The 14,515-nt window shown below is 33.8% G+C and overlaps 2 protein-coding genes and 1 long non-coding RNA gene across 4 annotated transcripts; 1 reads left to right on the forward strand and 2 right to left on the reverse strand.

Moving 5' to 3' along the window:
• Nucleotides 1-585: 585 nt before the first annotated feature.
• LOC124428296 (pleckstrin homology domain-containing family M member 2) lies at nt 586-7,443 on the reverse strand. 2 transcript variants are annotated; one of them, XM_046972217.1, is made up of 9 exons: nt 7,189-7,443; nt 5,769-5,964; nt 5,446-5,633; nt 4,737-4,931; nt 2,981-4,678; nt 2,640-2,864; nt 1,969-2,550; nt 1,748-1,867; nt 586-1,667 (listed from the first exon to the last, which is right to left on the reverse strand). In XM_046972217.1, the coding sequence occupies exons 1-9, from the start codon at nt 7,426-7,428 to the stop codon at nt 1,551-1,553; spliced, it is 3,561 nt and encodes a 1,186-aa protein (XP_046828173.1). In that variant the 5' UTR covers nt 7,429-7,443; the 3' UTR covers nt 586-1,550. The 2 variants fall into 2 exon arrangements, with proteins under 2 accessions (XP_046828173.1, XP_046828174.1); XM_046972218.1 differs by lacking the exon at nt 7,189-7,443 and adding an exon at nt 6,303-6,442 and having other exon boundaries at nt 5,446-5,650.
• Nucleotides 7,444-8,886: 1,443 nt separating this feature from the next.
• LOC124428306 lies at nt 8,887-10,625 on the forward strand. Its single transcript, XR_006943135.1, has 4 exons — nt 8,887-9,019; nt 9,111-9,232; nt 10,070-10,170; nt 10,258-10,625. It is a non-coding gene; the product is annotated as an uncharacterized LOC124428306 (long non-coding RNA).
• A 26-nt stretch (nt 10,626-10,651) lies between these two features.
• Nucleotides 10,652-14,340, reverse strand: LOC124428383 (unconventional myosin-XVIIIa-like). Its single transcript, XM_046972327.1, has 7 exons — nt 14,174-14,340; nt 14,000-14,111; nt 13,701-13,855; nt 13,103-13,304; nt 12,910-12,992; nt 11,843-11,994; nt 10,652-10,782 (listed from the first exon to the last, which is right to left on the reverse strand). Exons 1-7 carry the CDS (start codon nt 14,338-14,340, stop codon nt 10,652-10,654), a joined length of 1,002 nt encoding a protein of 333 aa, XP_046828283.1.
• Nucleotides 14,341-14,515: the final 175 nt, after the last annotated feature.

Consider the following 14,515-nt stretch of genomic DNA (forward strand, 5'->3'; position numbering starts at 1 on the left):
CGAAAGTTTTAACGTCGATGAAAAATTATTCTTACCAATGATTGTAGAATGTAACAAGCTTGTTTATTTGACTAGTTTCGAATAGTTTTATTAATTTTTAACTGTTATAGTATTTCTATCGAATAGAAATTTATGTGGAAAGTATACAGATTTGATATTTATATTAGATGCTAATTGTAATATGTAAAAAATCTATCATTATATGCTTTCCACATAAATGAAAATAGTCTACAAGAAGAAATGGAATACAATGTATAAATTAATACTACTATGATTTATATGTCATATAAATCAAATTATATTATTAAATCTATCGATGAAGTAAGAGTTTTAATTATAATGCGTCAATAATAAATTCAATAGATAAACTTATAAAAGTTATGAAATTATAGAGCTATGGGCTATTAATTATTTTAAATCACAAATAAAAGCTGCCAACACAACTTACTTCGAACGAATTCGACGAAGGTACATGTGCTTTTTAATGAGTTGTTAATCGTAATATACTCGTTTATAATTTTAGGAATAGATGTACTCTATAATATAATTATTATTTCGTTAGATCGAACAAAAATTGTATGTATGTAATTTTAATAATATACAACTGTTTTATTATTTGTCTTGCCACGGTACCTCACAAGATTTTAACATTACAAATTGTATAATGACTCGTGAAGTCTCTTAAACCACCTAATCCAATAGCGTAAACATAATATGTTTGAGATCATATGTGTAACTTTACACTTTCAATGTTTCGAGGTCAAATCTTCATGAAAAATCATAATCTAATGAAAAGTTAATATATTGTACAATAGCGTATCTAAATCAGAAGGTACGATTGTAAGAATAAAATTAGAAAGCTCTGTTACCTGTACCTGCACTAGGAATGTTAATCATACTTATTGTATACTCATTGTATAAGCAGTATACAGAGTACTATTTTTAGATTATTTTGCGAAGTTAATCTAAGCTTACGATTTTCTTTCAATGAACATTGTCTCAAAGATAATTGTAGTTAATGCATATTATCCTATCATTTTGGATAAATGTGAGTACATAGACACTCATACAATGTGATACAACACAATCCTTCACAATTGCCATTATATTACAATTCATTTATCAATATAAATTACTAGCAAATAATCACAAAATTTTATACTAGAGACGATATATTGCACCGTTTTGTGCATAGCACGATTAACATCATTTAGAATTACTAATCTATTCAAATCAGGCAATCTAACAATTCAATTCATTAGACAAATTTTCTGATTATGTTAATAAAACTAAAATATAACACATACATTGAAATTTAGTTGCTGTATGCTATATACTTCGCAGGAATAGAATAACACAGCATTTTAAATGTATAATCTATTATATCATTGAACGTAAAATTCATTATATTTTACGTTCCTTCAACATTACCTTGTAGGTTATCAATATGCAATTTTTCGATCTTTCCTTTATATCACGAGAATAAAGTAAAATATTTCTCTTAAGGATTTCTATCGTGTGTAGTAAGGTGTATTCATAGATCTTAGTGTTTATTCGACCATTGACGGTAATAAATATTGCCAAGCATATTCTAAATCTTTACTAGCATCCGAACAGCGTCGATGAAGTTTATCTTCTGGAGGAAGCGTAACCATAGGAAATTCACCCTGAAATTAGATAATGAAGTATTAAATAATTGTTAATTAAAGGATGTAATGTTACGTATTACATGGATGATGGATCGTACCAAATCCGCATCTGCCCATAATGTTTGTAAAATCTCTCTAAAAGTGCAGAGCTCGGTATAATTGGTAAAGTATATCACCCAATCACCGCTATTCTCATGAACCTCCCGACATGCGAATTCCTAAACGTTTGAAATATCATAAGTGCTCGAACAAATGATTAAGATAAAAAGGAAGAAAAGAAACAAATGTAAAATAAAAATAGATAATTTAATATAATTACCAATATACACCAAGACTGTTCGGGTAAGGGTACTCTGAAAGCTGTTAAGTCTTCCACAGAAGCACATGATAACGTTTGATTGCGCTGACTACCTGGATATACTTCTTTCATAGCAACTAGATGTCTTGTAGTCGTAACAAGACTACAGGGCATAGGCTCTCTCTTATCAGAACAATCAAACAAACCAGACGCACTTTGCACGAAACTTTGCAACCATTCGGAAGCAACATATTCGTCGGGAGCAGCAAATTGAAATGCTTTATTCGGTTTCAAAAGTATTTCGAACGTATGAGGTCGATGTGAATTGGGAATTCTTCTGCAACCTTGACAAAGGCCACCCTTCAGCGGGATGGCACGTTTAGGAAGTCGTTGATTCAAATCTGTAAACATGTAAACTACACCACCTTTAAGAACAAAATATCCGGCTTCCCAAGGATTTATTGGTGCATTAGGATGTATATGCTGATAAGTGTGTGGTCTAAACATAAGATCGCCTTCTTTGGTTGGGCCACACGGTGTACTTGGAGGAGACATGTGCTCATCCTCCATGTAAATAAGGCTGTAATGTTCTATTTTTTCATCCTAAAAGTTAAAATAAGTAAGAGAAAAGAAAGAAAGAAAGAAAAAAAAAAAAACAATAAATTGCTTGGCCAATAATATAATATACTTACAGGATGTACAGCAGTATCGGACAATATAGATTGTTTCAAAATATGCATGTCTTCATAACTTAATTCTTTAACAGCCGGCAATCGGGGTTTCGACGGTGATCTTCTCATGGCTATTTCCAAGTGTGTAATTAATTCAGAGGTGGTGTGCGAACTGCCAGTAGAAAATAGATACTGCATCTCATAATCGGCATTAGAGATAAGAATCGTTTGTGCATTTGGTCCAATCTGAAAGAAATTTGAAACTTTACTGTCAGAGTTTATTATTTAATTGTAGAAACTGTAAATAATATACCCGCACACGCACACGCACACCCACGCACACACAATTATTATACTTTTACCATTATAACGTCTAGCTCGTTGTAAGGAATTACAAATTGGTTACTGTAAGAATGATCCAACTTCGAGCCGGTTAAATATAACGTTTTGTCGGTTAATAAAGCGATCATCGGCTTGCTCTCTCCGTTCGTCATGTACGAACTTCTAACTTTATAAACTTTATACAATTCCTCCGTTTTGTCTCTGTAAATATGTTTCTTAAAGGTCTCTCGTAATTTTAGGCTGATTTTCTCTCCGCTAAACTCTTGCTTTTCTGCAGCAACATTTTCTTGTATCTCTCTATCAAGATTATCATTGAAGTCCTTAAACGAATCGTAATTTGCTTTAATTCCTTTGATGTACAACGGATTAGACTTCTGTGGTTTCTTCGTTTTTTTACTTTCAAATTTCCTCTCCGTAATAGATCTCAAAAATCTACTCAACAATGACGTTTTCGATGGTGCTTGCCGTAAAGGAGGTGCTAATAATTTACTACTGCTTTCACCCGTTAATATCGAGGTCATGTTACGTTTTTTAGAAGGCGAAGCCAAATGCCTATTAATCATCTTACGTTCTTCTAAATCGGAAGTTGTGACGCTCTCTACGTCGGACCAATCGCTAGAACTGGCATATTTCTTCGAATTTTGTGGCCTCGGCATTTCTATTTTTACCGGTGGATCCTCGACAATATTTCCGTACTGCTTTTCAACGATGTATGCCTCTTGTGCCTCGTTCTCTTCCAATTCTATCTCCATCTTTGGTCTTAAACTTTTAGCCGGATCTTCTTGGCCCTCTGGCGAACCACGTTCTGGTAGAGACAGATCGCAAGAACATTTGCAATTTTTCTGGCACAATGTCTGGTTACATAACTTTTGTGTTCCTTTCTTTTCAATATCACTGTCGAATACGCTCGACGACGAAGAGAAGGAATAATAATCGGAATGCGCGTTTCTTGTATTGGTACTCTTTTGAACGTAAGGAGTATCTCCGTGTCCGCACCAACTGTAACGTCCCTTCTGAGCGTCCTTTTTTTGAATCGAGTTAGGCGTTAGAAAGCTCATAGAGAAATCCGCATAGCTATCGTCATCTAATTTCATCGTTTTTAGAATATCCTCGTGAAAACTAACGCGTTTTTTGCTTTCACGCTTTTTCTTACGTTGTCTACGTTGTACTATGGCTTCAGAGCTGGATGTTGACAAAATGCTCGCATCTGTCATATTTAGGGTGTTCAGAATACCATAAGGAGGCTCTATATTGTCGCAATCAGAAATGGTCATACTCAATTCCAAGAGATTTGTATCATTATTAATCACGTAGGAATTACGAGGATCTATGTTCTTCTTGAAACTATAGCTGCCATCCCCGTAATAGCTGCTCCTTTTATTTATATCTTTTATTCCATTGTCACATTTATTGTTCACCGCGTCCAAGTGAACGGTATCAAGGCTTCTGCTGTAATAATCATAACCCTTTAAAGTATCCAAACTTGAACAATTGAGTTCATTATCTTCGAGCTTTCTGGTTAAATTTTGATTCGCGATGTCACTCTTCGTCATAATCACATTTTGAAATTTTGTAACCGCAGGAGATTGCATCGGTGTTTTTCCATCCTCGCTGGAATCGCTTGAGCTAAAATTTTTATTCTCTTGTATGCAATTGTTGATAATAACTTTGTATCTATTATTTCGATAATCTGGAATATCATCCATCGAAGAGTCCTCCTGAAATGGGTGTGTCAATATAAATGCAAGGTTCAAATTAAAAATATAAAGAACTTACTTCTTTATAACTGCTAGCGTCGGTTTCATTCGCGAGATCCATATCACTGTCAAATGCAACGCCGCTATCGCCAGGAGAAGCTAAGCTCGAACATACGCTAGAAGACCTCAGATGTAAAGATAATACGGTCCCAGAAGAGTTTATGCTCATAGGCCTTTGCGGCATATAATTGCAGATGTCCAAGTATGTCACATCCTATATTTAAAATCATCATTTTATTTTACAAAACTATTCTTGATATACAGATCCTTTTCTTTTTTTTCTTTTTCTTTTTTTTTTTTTTTTTTTATTTACCAAAACTTTTCCAAGAACAAACTATACGTGTACCATAAAAATATACTATATACAGCGATAACATATTGACCCTTGAATTTATAAAAACAGATATATCCGCACGTATGTCTTTTACAACAAGACAGATATTATTTATTACCAAGATAATTGTAACTAGGGGGTGATATTGATATCTGCATGGGGGAAGTCAAATAAAAACTGCATAACAGGTTAAAGGGAAACATTATCCAATTTGAGTCAACATATTGCTATCTTAGAAAATGAAAGAAAGAAGATTACCCAACAGTTGCAAACAACGATATATAAGAAAATAAATCGTCGAACATTAAAACACCCTGTCGAGTTGTCTCGCGCAAGATAACAACAATATTTTTAATTTTTTTAATTAATTTAAATTGTATTTTAATATACATACTAATTGTAAAGTGAAGGACACATTTTCTAGACCAGCAAGGAGATTTACAAGTTGGTTTGTCTTATCGGCATCGCGGACAAGCGCATGTGGAAAGTACTGTTTCTTTAAAGTTTTGTTATCCCGTAGTAAGCAGGCTAAATAACTTTCGAAGCTGCCTTCGCTGAGAGTATGATATAACCATGCTCTACCTACAAAATATATAGAACTTTTTTTGGAATATTCCACATTTCAAATATCATGATACTTTACAATAATTGTTTCGAAAGAATAGTCGGATAAATGTAAAGTAATAGAAAGTATCTTTGCATTTCAGGAAGGCTCACCTTTCCCTATGGAAGTTAGTACACTTTGGAGCGCATGAATAACTACGACGGTATCCTGATGACTTAGTTCTCTTGCCGTACCCCAATATCCGTGTCTTTCTACGCGCAAACCATGCCGTAATGCTCGATCTAACCAATAAACGAGCCAGGAATCTCCATCCAAGACCACGGTACCATAGAGACTCTGAGCGTAAACCTATATTATGATAAAGCAGACATAATAATAATCGGTTAATAAAATAAAAGCACTCCTTACGACGGTATCAAACATAAAAATCTTTTAAAACCGATCCAACGGTTGTTTACAATAATAGCTACGTCTTTTGCAACATATGTAAAACATATTAAAAATAACTGATGCACGACGTGCCTTTCTTAATTTACTCGTGACACATACGTTGCTAAATTTCGATCGATCTTCTCGCCCTTTTCTTTCGAAAGGAGAGAGAGAGCGAGAGCGAGAGAGAGAGAGAGAGAGAGAGAGAGAGAGAGAGAGAGAGAAAAGAAAGAAGGCAAAGAAAAAATTATAAAAACCTTTTCGCGGGAATCATTTCAGCTTTGTGACGTCGATTAAATGGAACAAAGAAGACGTCAATTCTATTAACTAAATGAGACCTCGAAATCCTCGATAATGTTCGAGTGATCTTCGATCGATCAAAGAGAAAGATAATGAGACGATTGACACGGTCTCGAATATGATTGGAAGAATATGAAAGAGGAATATTTAACGATAGGCGACTCGTGCTGCAGCAGCAGCAGCAGCTCGTGCTTACTGACGACCGCGTGCACATCTGCGATGTCACCAGTGGCACTACCGTCATATTTGAGGTTTCTTGCGACGTTTCAACATCCGAACGAAATCGAATGAGAAAAATTAAATGACGATGAGAAAGGTGAATACGAAAACTTATGTTATTCTCAATATCACCGAATCGAACGACGAAGAATCAATTTCGACTCTCCTCTGACGTCATCCTCTCAATTTTCCTTATCAGACTTTCGCGCGGCGATCCATAAACTGCATTTCCTGTGTGACTGTGCGCGCGTGAAAGTCAGGCCTATCGTAACGCGAAACAGCGTTAAGCACGATTGTCGATTGCAGAAGGAAGAAGGAGAAATCTCTATATAGAGTTTTTTTTCTCTTCAACTCTCATTCTCGTTCTCTTTTCGTTTCTAGAGTCGAACGCAGATTTATCTCTTTGTACATACTTTTGTGTGTGTGCATGCGCCCACCTATTCTAGCATATGTGCTGTGGTATATATATATATATAAATGGCCTTGGATATTGATACGACACGTCTCTACGTAAAAAGAGAAGGGAAAGAGGGTTTAGTAGTAAAAGACCTATAACGAAATGCGCGCACGCACACACGCACACACACGCGCGCACACAGAGAGAGGAGACGGACACGCACTCACCAATTTGACGGCTTTCGTCAATTCTTGAAGAATTCTACTCTTAGAAAGGACCTTGTCGGTGCAAAGGTCCATGTCTTCCTGACTCGGCATTTCGTAATGCGATGATGTTACATCTTTCTTGTTGAGATAATAGAGAAATTTGAACGATAAAAATGAGAATTTTCCAAGGGAAACGCCAAGCACGTCTCCGATCCGACTCGACGGGGTTACGCTGGCACACTCGTCGCCGGGTGGACTCATTGATTTTTTAGAGGCGCGCAAGTCGGGCGGCAAATTTGAATGCACTGCGCCGATCGACTGACGTTCATCGTCTCCACCAGCCGTCTTTAAAACGACATATCTTTTTTATTTCTTTTCCTTTTCTCTCAGTGAATTCCAAGTGCCTACAAAATGATAGGTAAAATAACAGACACAATATCTTTAAATAAATAAAACGAGTAGAGAAATAAAGAGAAAGGGTTAAGGATGCTCATGGCAAATCTTGTTTGTGAGAGATTACAAACAAATCTAGCTACAAAGTGTTGGATGCTTGCTAACAGCTCGTGGATAACTCCTGGTGCATTCGATAACGTATTATCTCTAACCAAGCGCGAAAGTAATTTATTTCTTTCATTCGTTTCTCTTTATTTTTTCATTGATCGCATTGAATGTTCTCTCGTTGGTTTAACAAAATCTACCGGATGTTAGATAAAATAATGATTGACAAATATTGAACGCGATTGAAACTTTTTAAATATTTATTTTTTATGCGTTAAGGTTCATCTCTCAAAATAGAAATCACTCGCTTGATCTACAATTCATGAACATCTTTTTTCGAGACGTTGCACATACCTTTTTTCTATCCTCATCAAAGAAGCTTCCTTTCTATCCGTAACTATATATTATAGACGATATAAGTGGTAATAAAACGGTTGAGAAACGGGAAGGTACAGGAAACAAAAGAAAGAATATACGTTGAATGAGAGAGGAGACGTTTCAAATACCTACCGGAAGGTAAAAACTTCAGGGTCAAGTACACGTCGAGAGTGTTATTACAATACGATGAAAAAGTGCGCAATTTTTCTTACCTTTTCCTCTACTCACTCTTTTTCCCCTAACGTAAATTATTATTTCTCCGTCTATTTTATTATAAATAATAAAAGAATATATTACGATTTAATTATGAACATTTTTATAATATGTTCATTATATAATACGTCAATTGACTAAGTTTCGATCGATTACATCTTTTTGGTCCACCCAGTATATCCGAAGGCATGCATTGACTTTGGTAGTCGTCATTTGAAAATTGTAACAATTACAATATTTTATTATTATAATATTATAATATTAATTTATTGACGATCTCTCAAGAGAATCTATTGAACGATAGAAGTGATTTGGTCGTGACCATCGATTAAATAAAAACTTGATCGATTCGAAATTCAAGGGAGAACCTATAAAAAGCTTCCTACAATTAATCCGTCGTTCTAATTAATTATAAAGAATAAAAATAGCAAAGATTTAACGATTTATAAACAACGAAAGTTATTGTTTAAATAAGTTTTTAATCGATCACTTTTTACAGTTCACCCTGTGTATTAGAAGTCGTTGCATTGACTTTGACAGTCATCGCTTAAAAACTAACGGTTAAAGTTAATCTCGAGTCTCGAGGGTGGAAATTTTCAATTCAACATTTATTAGTAAAGATACGAGAGAGAGAGAGAGAGAGAGAGATGGGAAAGTCAATTCTGATAAACGTTCTTGATATCCTTAAAAATATTCGTATTATCTGACGAGCCTAGCAGGGGTCACCTTTCTTCGAGCGTAACGTTCCAATCCTTTACGAGAGGTCAAAGTTTAAGATTTTTTTCTCCTTTTCTATCGAGTTATATCACGACGCTTATTAATGTGCTGTGATTTACAATGCAACTTTTAAATAGATCAATCGTTTTATTTTTCGACCGATGAAGGCCGACGAACAAATCGTTTTTGAATCATTTCCTGAAAGTTCGAGATCATCGATCGAGAGTTCGTCGAGATGGAAAACAACGACTAATTAAAGGTAATATTCAATTGTTTTAAATCCTTTCGTTGCATTGATAAAAAAAAAAAAAAAAAAAGAAAAAAGAAAAAAATGTAAGGTGCCACGAGAATCACTTGAAAATTTCTCGTCATTATCGTTAGATCGTTTCATTGAAAAATAACGAACACACGTGATTCTCATTCATACATTATTCATTAATGAAATAATTTATTGACCTTCTAACGACAGAAAGAGAGATAATACAAACAAAAAAAAGTAGGTTATGTCAATCTTTTCTCGAAATTAATCATGTAACCTCAAATATCTGCTTAATTCAAAAAGCCGATCTATTGATCGATTCCTAATTTATTCTAAGCGTCGCAAAAAAAATTCTTTTGTAGATTTTTATAAAATATTATCGTTGTATTTACATTAGGTAGTTCGTAAAAAGTTTCTTATCTTAAGTTTCTTCTTAATTGGGGACTACGTCCTTTTACATTATTATACGTATAATAGAGATTACGCATTTCGTTTTCTTATCGCGAATGATTTCGTAATAACGATATAATTCTCATAAATTACGTAAATTAGTGAAAATAATGAAATATTTCTTCGAACCTGTTACGAACATAATTCGATGCGAAACATTTGTACATTTTTTTTTATTCTGTAAAAGGATTACGCAATTCCTTATTACGCATGTCATTCTTTCTTTCGTGTCATGAATTACTTTTTGACGTTTCAATCGAACTATCTTTAACTGGAGCATGAAACGATGCAACGAAAGGACGTGCCATTTCAATAGAAAAAAATTTATCAATCTTTCTACCGATGAAAATATTAATAATTTAACATTTTAATGTAACGATCATATAGGTCTTTTAAACTGCTTTATCCTGTCGATAAAAAAGTGAATTTATCCGTCGAGCATGGATTCCACGTTTTCGTTGACATGTTTTCTCCGATAGATGGCAAAGGTAGTCGGTAATATAGTTAAAAATAAATTGCATTGCAATTACTCTTGTTAACATTAATTATACTCATTGGGTTGTTATCATTTTAAGCTTGAAAACGTTCTATTAGCGTTATCTTGGAACCTCTGGCAATATAAATTATTTTACGATAAACGATATATGCATTTAATTAGTACTACAATTAATGCATTGAATTTTTTTGGATAACCGATGGATCGAGATCAAAGGATCTTCTTTACCGGCGAAAAAGATCGAGGATTGATCCTTTTAATAAATTGATGGTATTCATATTAATTTTTCATGTCAATCAATTTTTAAGATGAGTCAAAGAACAAGAGAATTGTAATAGTAAACGCTTCATCGACTGTAAGGAAATTCTTTCAATACGTTACTGGGGAAAATGTTACCCAGTCATAATCGATATGCAATGGAAACATCATCGTAAAACGATTGTAAACAATGAGGCAAGTATCATCGAAGTAATTTAGTTCATGCGCTCGACAGCTTGTAGAATTCTAGCTTTTAATATTGCATTATGTATACATTTTGAATATACTTGAGATACAAGTATAATATGTAGATATTTTTCATAGATGGACATGTAGTAACACTGTTCTGAAAGAGACGAAAATGCGTAGAATTTATATATCAACAAAGCAGAAGGTACTGTCTGGAGCTCCGGTGCTTTGCATTTCCCTTTTATTTCGCGTACATACGATGCGAAGTATATAAAATCGCGAGGAATAGAGAGACCAGGAAAATACAGTAAATATTTTTCGTATGCCAGGTAGGTCTTATTTATTTGCAGATTATTAACTACCTTTAAAATGAATGTAAATTCATTATACATTTGAAAGGTTTAATATACTCATCTAGTTCCATCTTTCGTAAAGAAATAATTAAAAGGTTTCATTTATTAGTTGAGGATAATGTAACAAACGAACTAACGATAATTTCTCTTTGTCTTTCTCGTTGGACACACACACACAACGGAACAATATTTTATGCGCTTTTGGCATTCTTGTCGAGTTTCTCATAGATTCATATTATTCAGTTTCTATGAAAGGGACCGAAACTATTTTTCTCATATACGTTATTTCCTTGTTAGATATGCACATTGCTCTGTTTACTCACGCGAAACCAGGCATGTACGTCAAGGGAAGAACTAATACGAACGTATAAATTATTTTCTCATACTTGGCTTGTTCTTTTCTTTTTCTTTTTTTGGTCATTCCTTCTGTTATTAAAAGAAGAAGAAGAAGAAGAAGAAGAAAAAAGGGAAGAAATGAGAAACTAGTTATATCACATAAATTATTTATTTAAGCAGTTTATTAAACGCTTATAGAAAAAAATGTATTAACACTGTCGACGTTACACTTTTACACTTTCTTGATTTTTCTTTTTCTCTCAAATTGCTCAAACTGTTTCTTTCCTTTTATTTCTTTTATCGATGCATTATAACAATGTAATCGAAATTGGACGTATAATTCACACTCGATTTAAAGTTAGATATCTTCTAAGGAACCTGTTCGTTAGTCCTTACTCTGAATCATATTTTTATTGTTGCTATTGTTGCTACTATTGTTATTACTGTTATTATTGTTATTATTATTATTATTATTATTATTATTGTCATCATCATTATTATTATTATTATTATTTCGAGGGCTCGTACGTTGTGATTCGCTTACTACGTTTCCTTTTGATTTCGTTCTCTGTTTTCCTTTCAAGCTGGATAATACTTGTCTCGAGCACTCTTCAATAATTCTCTGCTCTTTCTCAGTCAATTCTAACGTCGGAAAATTTCCAAGATTCACTTCTGGATCTCTGTGAAAACACGAGAGTATATTTCAAAGGACATACTCAAATATATATATATATATATATATATATATGTTATCATACCTATATAAAATAAATTATAGTTTATAATAAAATAGAGGATGCATTGTATTCGTCCTTTTGTATTTTACTAATAGATAATTCTGTTTGTTGGTTAATTCATTTGATTATCGGACAGAGGAAAGAAATGTTATTACTGTCGTTGTAAAAAAAAATGGATCATTAAAAAAAAATTAAGGGGAATATTAAACACGGTCCATTACGGAGAACTTGCAAATGAGACTACTAAAATGTGGGCCAGTGCCGTATGCATTACTGGTAGCTCTCTCGGTTGAAGCGATAGAAAATTGAAAAAAATAAAAAAAAGACAAGAGAAAATAAAACAAAGGAAGATGAAATTACTCTTCGACTTTAACGTTCACCACTTTGCGTTACTTTCATTACTCTTCTGTACTTAAAAAAAAAAAGAAAAAAAAAAAAAAAAAAGAAAAAAAAAGAGAGAGAGAAAAGGAAAAAAGAAAAATGAGAGAGAGGCGAATTACGAAAAGAACGGAGAGACGACAGTGTGCTATAAATCTTTGATAAAAGAAAAAAGGAAATTTCTTATCCGCTTTGTCCATTTTTAATATTCGCGAAGGAAATGAAAAACTATTCGTGATGATAATAATCACGATAATAATAAGTAGATGATGACGATGATGATAATCGTTCAAACGTGTTTTGATTACTTTCTGTTAAAGTTTTGTGGATGGAAATAAAAGTAGAAGCAGAAATAGAAATAGAAACGACGGGAAGTCCTTTGCGATCTAATTTCGCTCGACTCTACGCTCGAGCACGCTTTCCGTTAATCTCGAGCGACTTACTCGAGTTGCGAATTATTTTCGTGAATATTTCACTCACCTTTGATACCTGTTAAGTTTCGTTACGATCTTCCTTAAACTGCTCTCTCTTTTCTGTAGACTCCTCAGGTCGCCTTCTCTCTCCTGCGAACAAAGTATTTCTATTTTATCGACATCTTATCCTATTTGTTTTTATTTTATTTTATTCTTCAGAAACATTTGTTCAATTCGTTCTTTATAATACATTTGATTACTTTCAAGATATTCCTGATAACTCTTAATTCTTCCTCACGAGATTCCTGAATGTGACGCATAGTAATCGTCTCGCACGTTAGCCTAAGTATTTGCTGACGATACGTTTGTTCTCGTTCCATTGCCTTGTCCCAAGCTTCTTCTCTCGCTATTACTGCGTCCCTTAGGACTTGCATGTCCTTTTCCATGATATCCAGCTCCGATCTAGGAGGTTAACGTTAACGTGTCCTCTTAAAAATTCTACTCATGAACGGATAAATCACAGAGAGAAAGAAAAATAGGGAGAGAGGGAAAGAGTATGTGCACGTTCTTTCAAATGCTTTAAGGATTTTCATGAAATACGAAGGGATATAACAACTATAGCAAAAAATATAAAATAAAAATGTCAAAGTAAATTGGAAATTGATTTAAGCCATTATACAAAATTAAAATTCAAATCCATTTACGTTTTATTAACAGCTTAAAATACGATCGATTTTGTTTTTTAATTAGATCGACTTCATTTAATAATAAGTTTCCTACGATTAATAGTAGCTCTCTGTTCGTCCTTTATCCAATAGATTATTGATAAAGTTTATTAAAACGTTCGTATATGATTACCTCGTAATTGTGACCGTAGTTACACCGTTTGTAAAATTCTCCAATTTGTTCTGACATCCCTGACAAAGGGACCAATTCTGTACGGCCCGCTCTACGGTCGCAATGACATCGGTTGTCGAGCTGCTATTTTCCATTTTATTTAAAATTTCATCTTCCTGAGGAAGTTGTACGTAATGAATGTAATTACGCTTGTCGATGCGAACAAATATAGCAATATATATTTAAGATATTAATTGTAAAGCAGACACAATATCAGATGAATTTATTGTTTAGTATTTCTTTATTTATTAGACACTTACCATTCGTTTATTTGATTTTTCAGTAATTTCCCTCTTCGTCTTCGTCAATTCTACTTGCAACGAAGCTAATTTATGCTCCAACTCTTTGTTTTTACTTTTCTCCCCGTCAAGACTGCGAGGAAAAACGAGAAAAATTATTATGTAAGACGTTCGATTTTATCAAGTATTCCTCACCGACTTTTCAAATTCTCTTTTTCTCCAAAGAGCTCACGACACTTCTCACGCATCGTAGCATTCTTCTCTTCGAGCAATTTCAATCTAACTTTAATACTTTCTACGGACCTTGCATTAGCGATTGAAATTCGTCGATCTCGAGCTGATTCGCTGGCTATTTTCCTCATTTCCACCCTGTCCTCTGGGAATACAAGTTGCTCGCCTCTACCTATGAAATTTTCTTTCGAACTTTCGAATTCTTTCGAATATCGTTAACATTCGATGTAATATTTTATTAATTAGACCTACTTTAGGTGTATTCTTGATAACAATGAAAAGGAAATTAATTATAAAAGTGAATGA

Source organism: Vespa crabro, chromosome 12 (assembly GCF_910589235.1).
Source record: "Vespa crabro chromosome 12, iyVesCrab1.2, whole genome shotgun sequence".
NCBI classification, from domain to species: Eukaryota; Metazoa; Arthropoda; class Insecta; order Hymenoptera; family Vespidae; genus Vespa; species Vespa crabro.

Bases quoted from the DNA above. Each gene is read 5' to 3' on its own strand.
- LOC124428296 (XM_046972217.1), bottom strand. From the start codon at position 7,428: ATGAGTCCACCCGGCGACGAGTGTGCCAGCGTAACCCCGTCGAGTCGG. The intron at 2,865-2,980 runs GTAAAAGTATAA...AATTTCTTTCAG, and splicing joins ACGAGCTAGACGTTATAATG to ATTGGACCAAATGCACAAAC. The intron at 1,868-1,968 runs GTAATTATATTA...TCAAACGTTTAG, and splicing joins AACAGTCTTGGTGTATATTG to GAATTCGCATGTCGGGAGGT.
- LOC124428383 (XM_046972327.1), bottom strand. From the start codon at position 14,340: ATGAGGAAAATAGCCAGCGAATCAGCTCGAGATCGACGAATTTCAATC. The intron at 13,305-13,700 runs GTAATCATATAC...TTAACCTCCTAG, and splicing joins ACTACGGTCACAATTACGAG to ATCGGAGCTGGATATCATGG. The intron at 11,995-12,909 runs GTGAGTGAAATA...GTGTTTTCACAG, and splicing joins AAACTTAACAGGTATCAAAG to AGATCCAGAAGTGAATCTTG.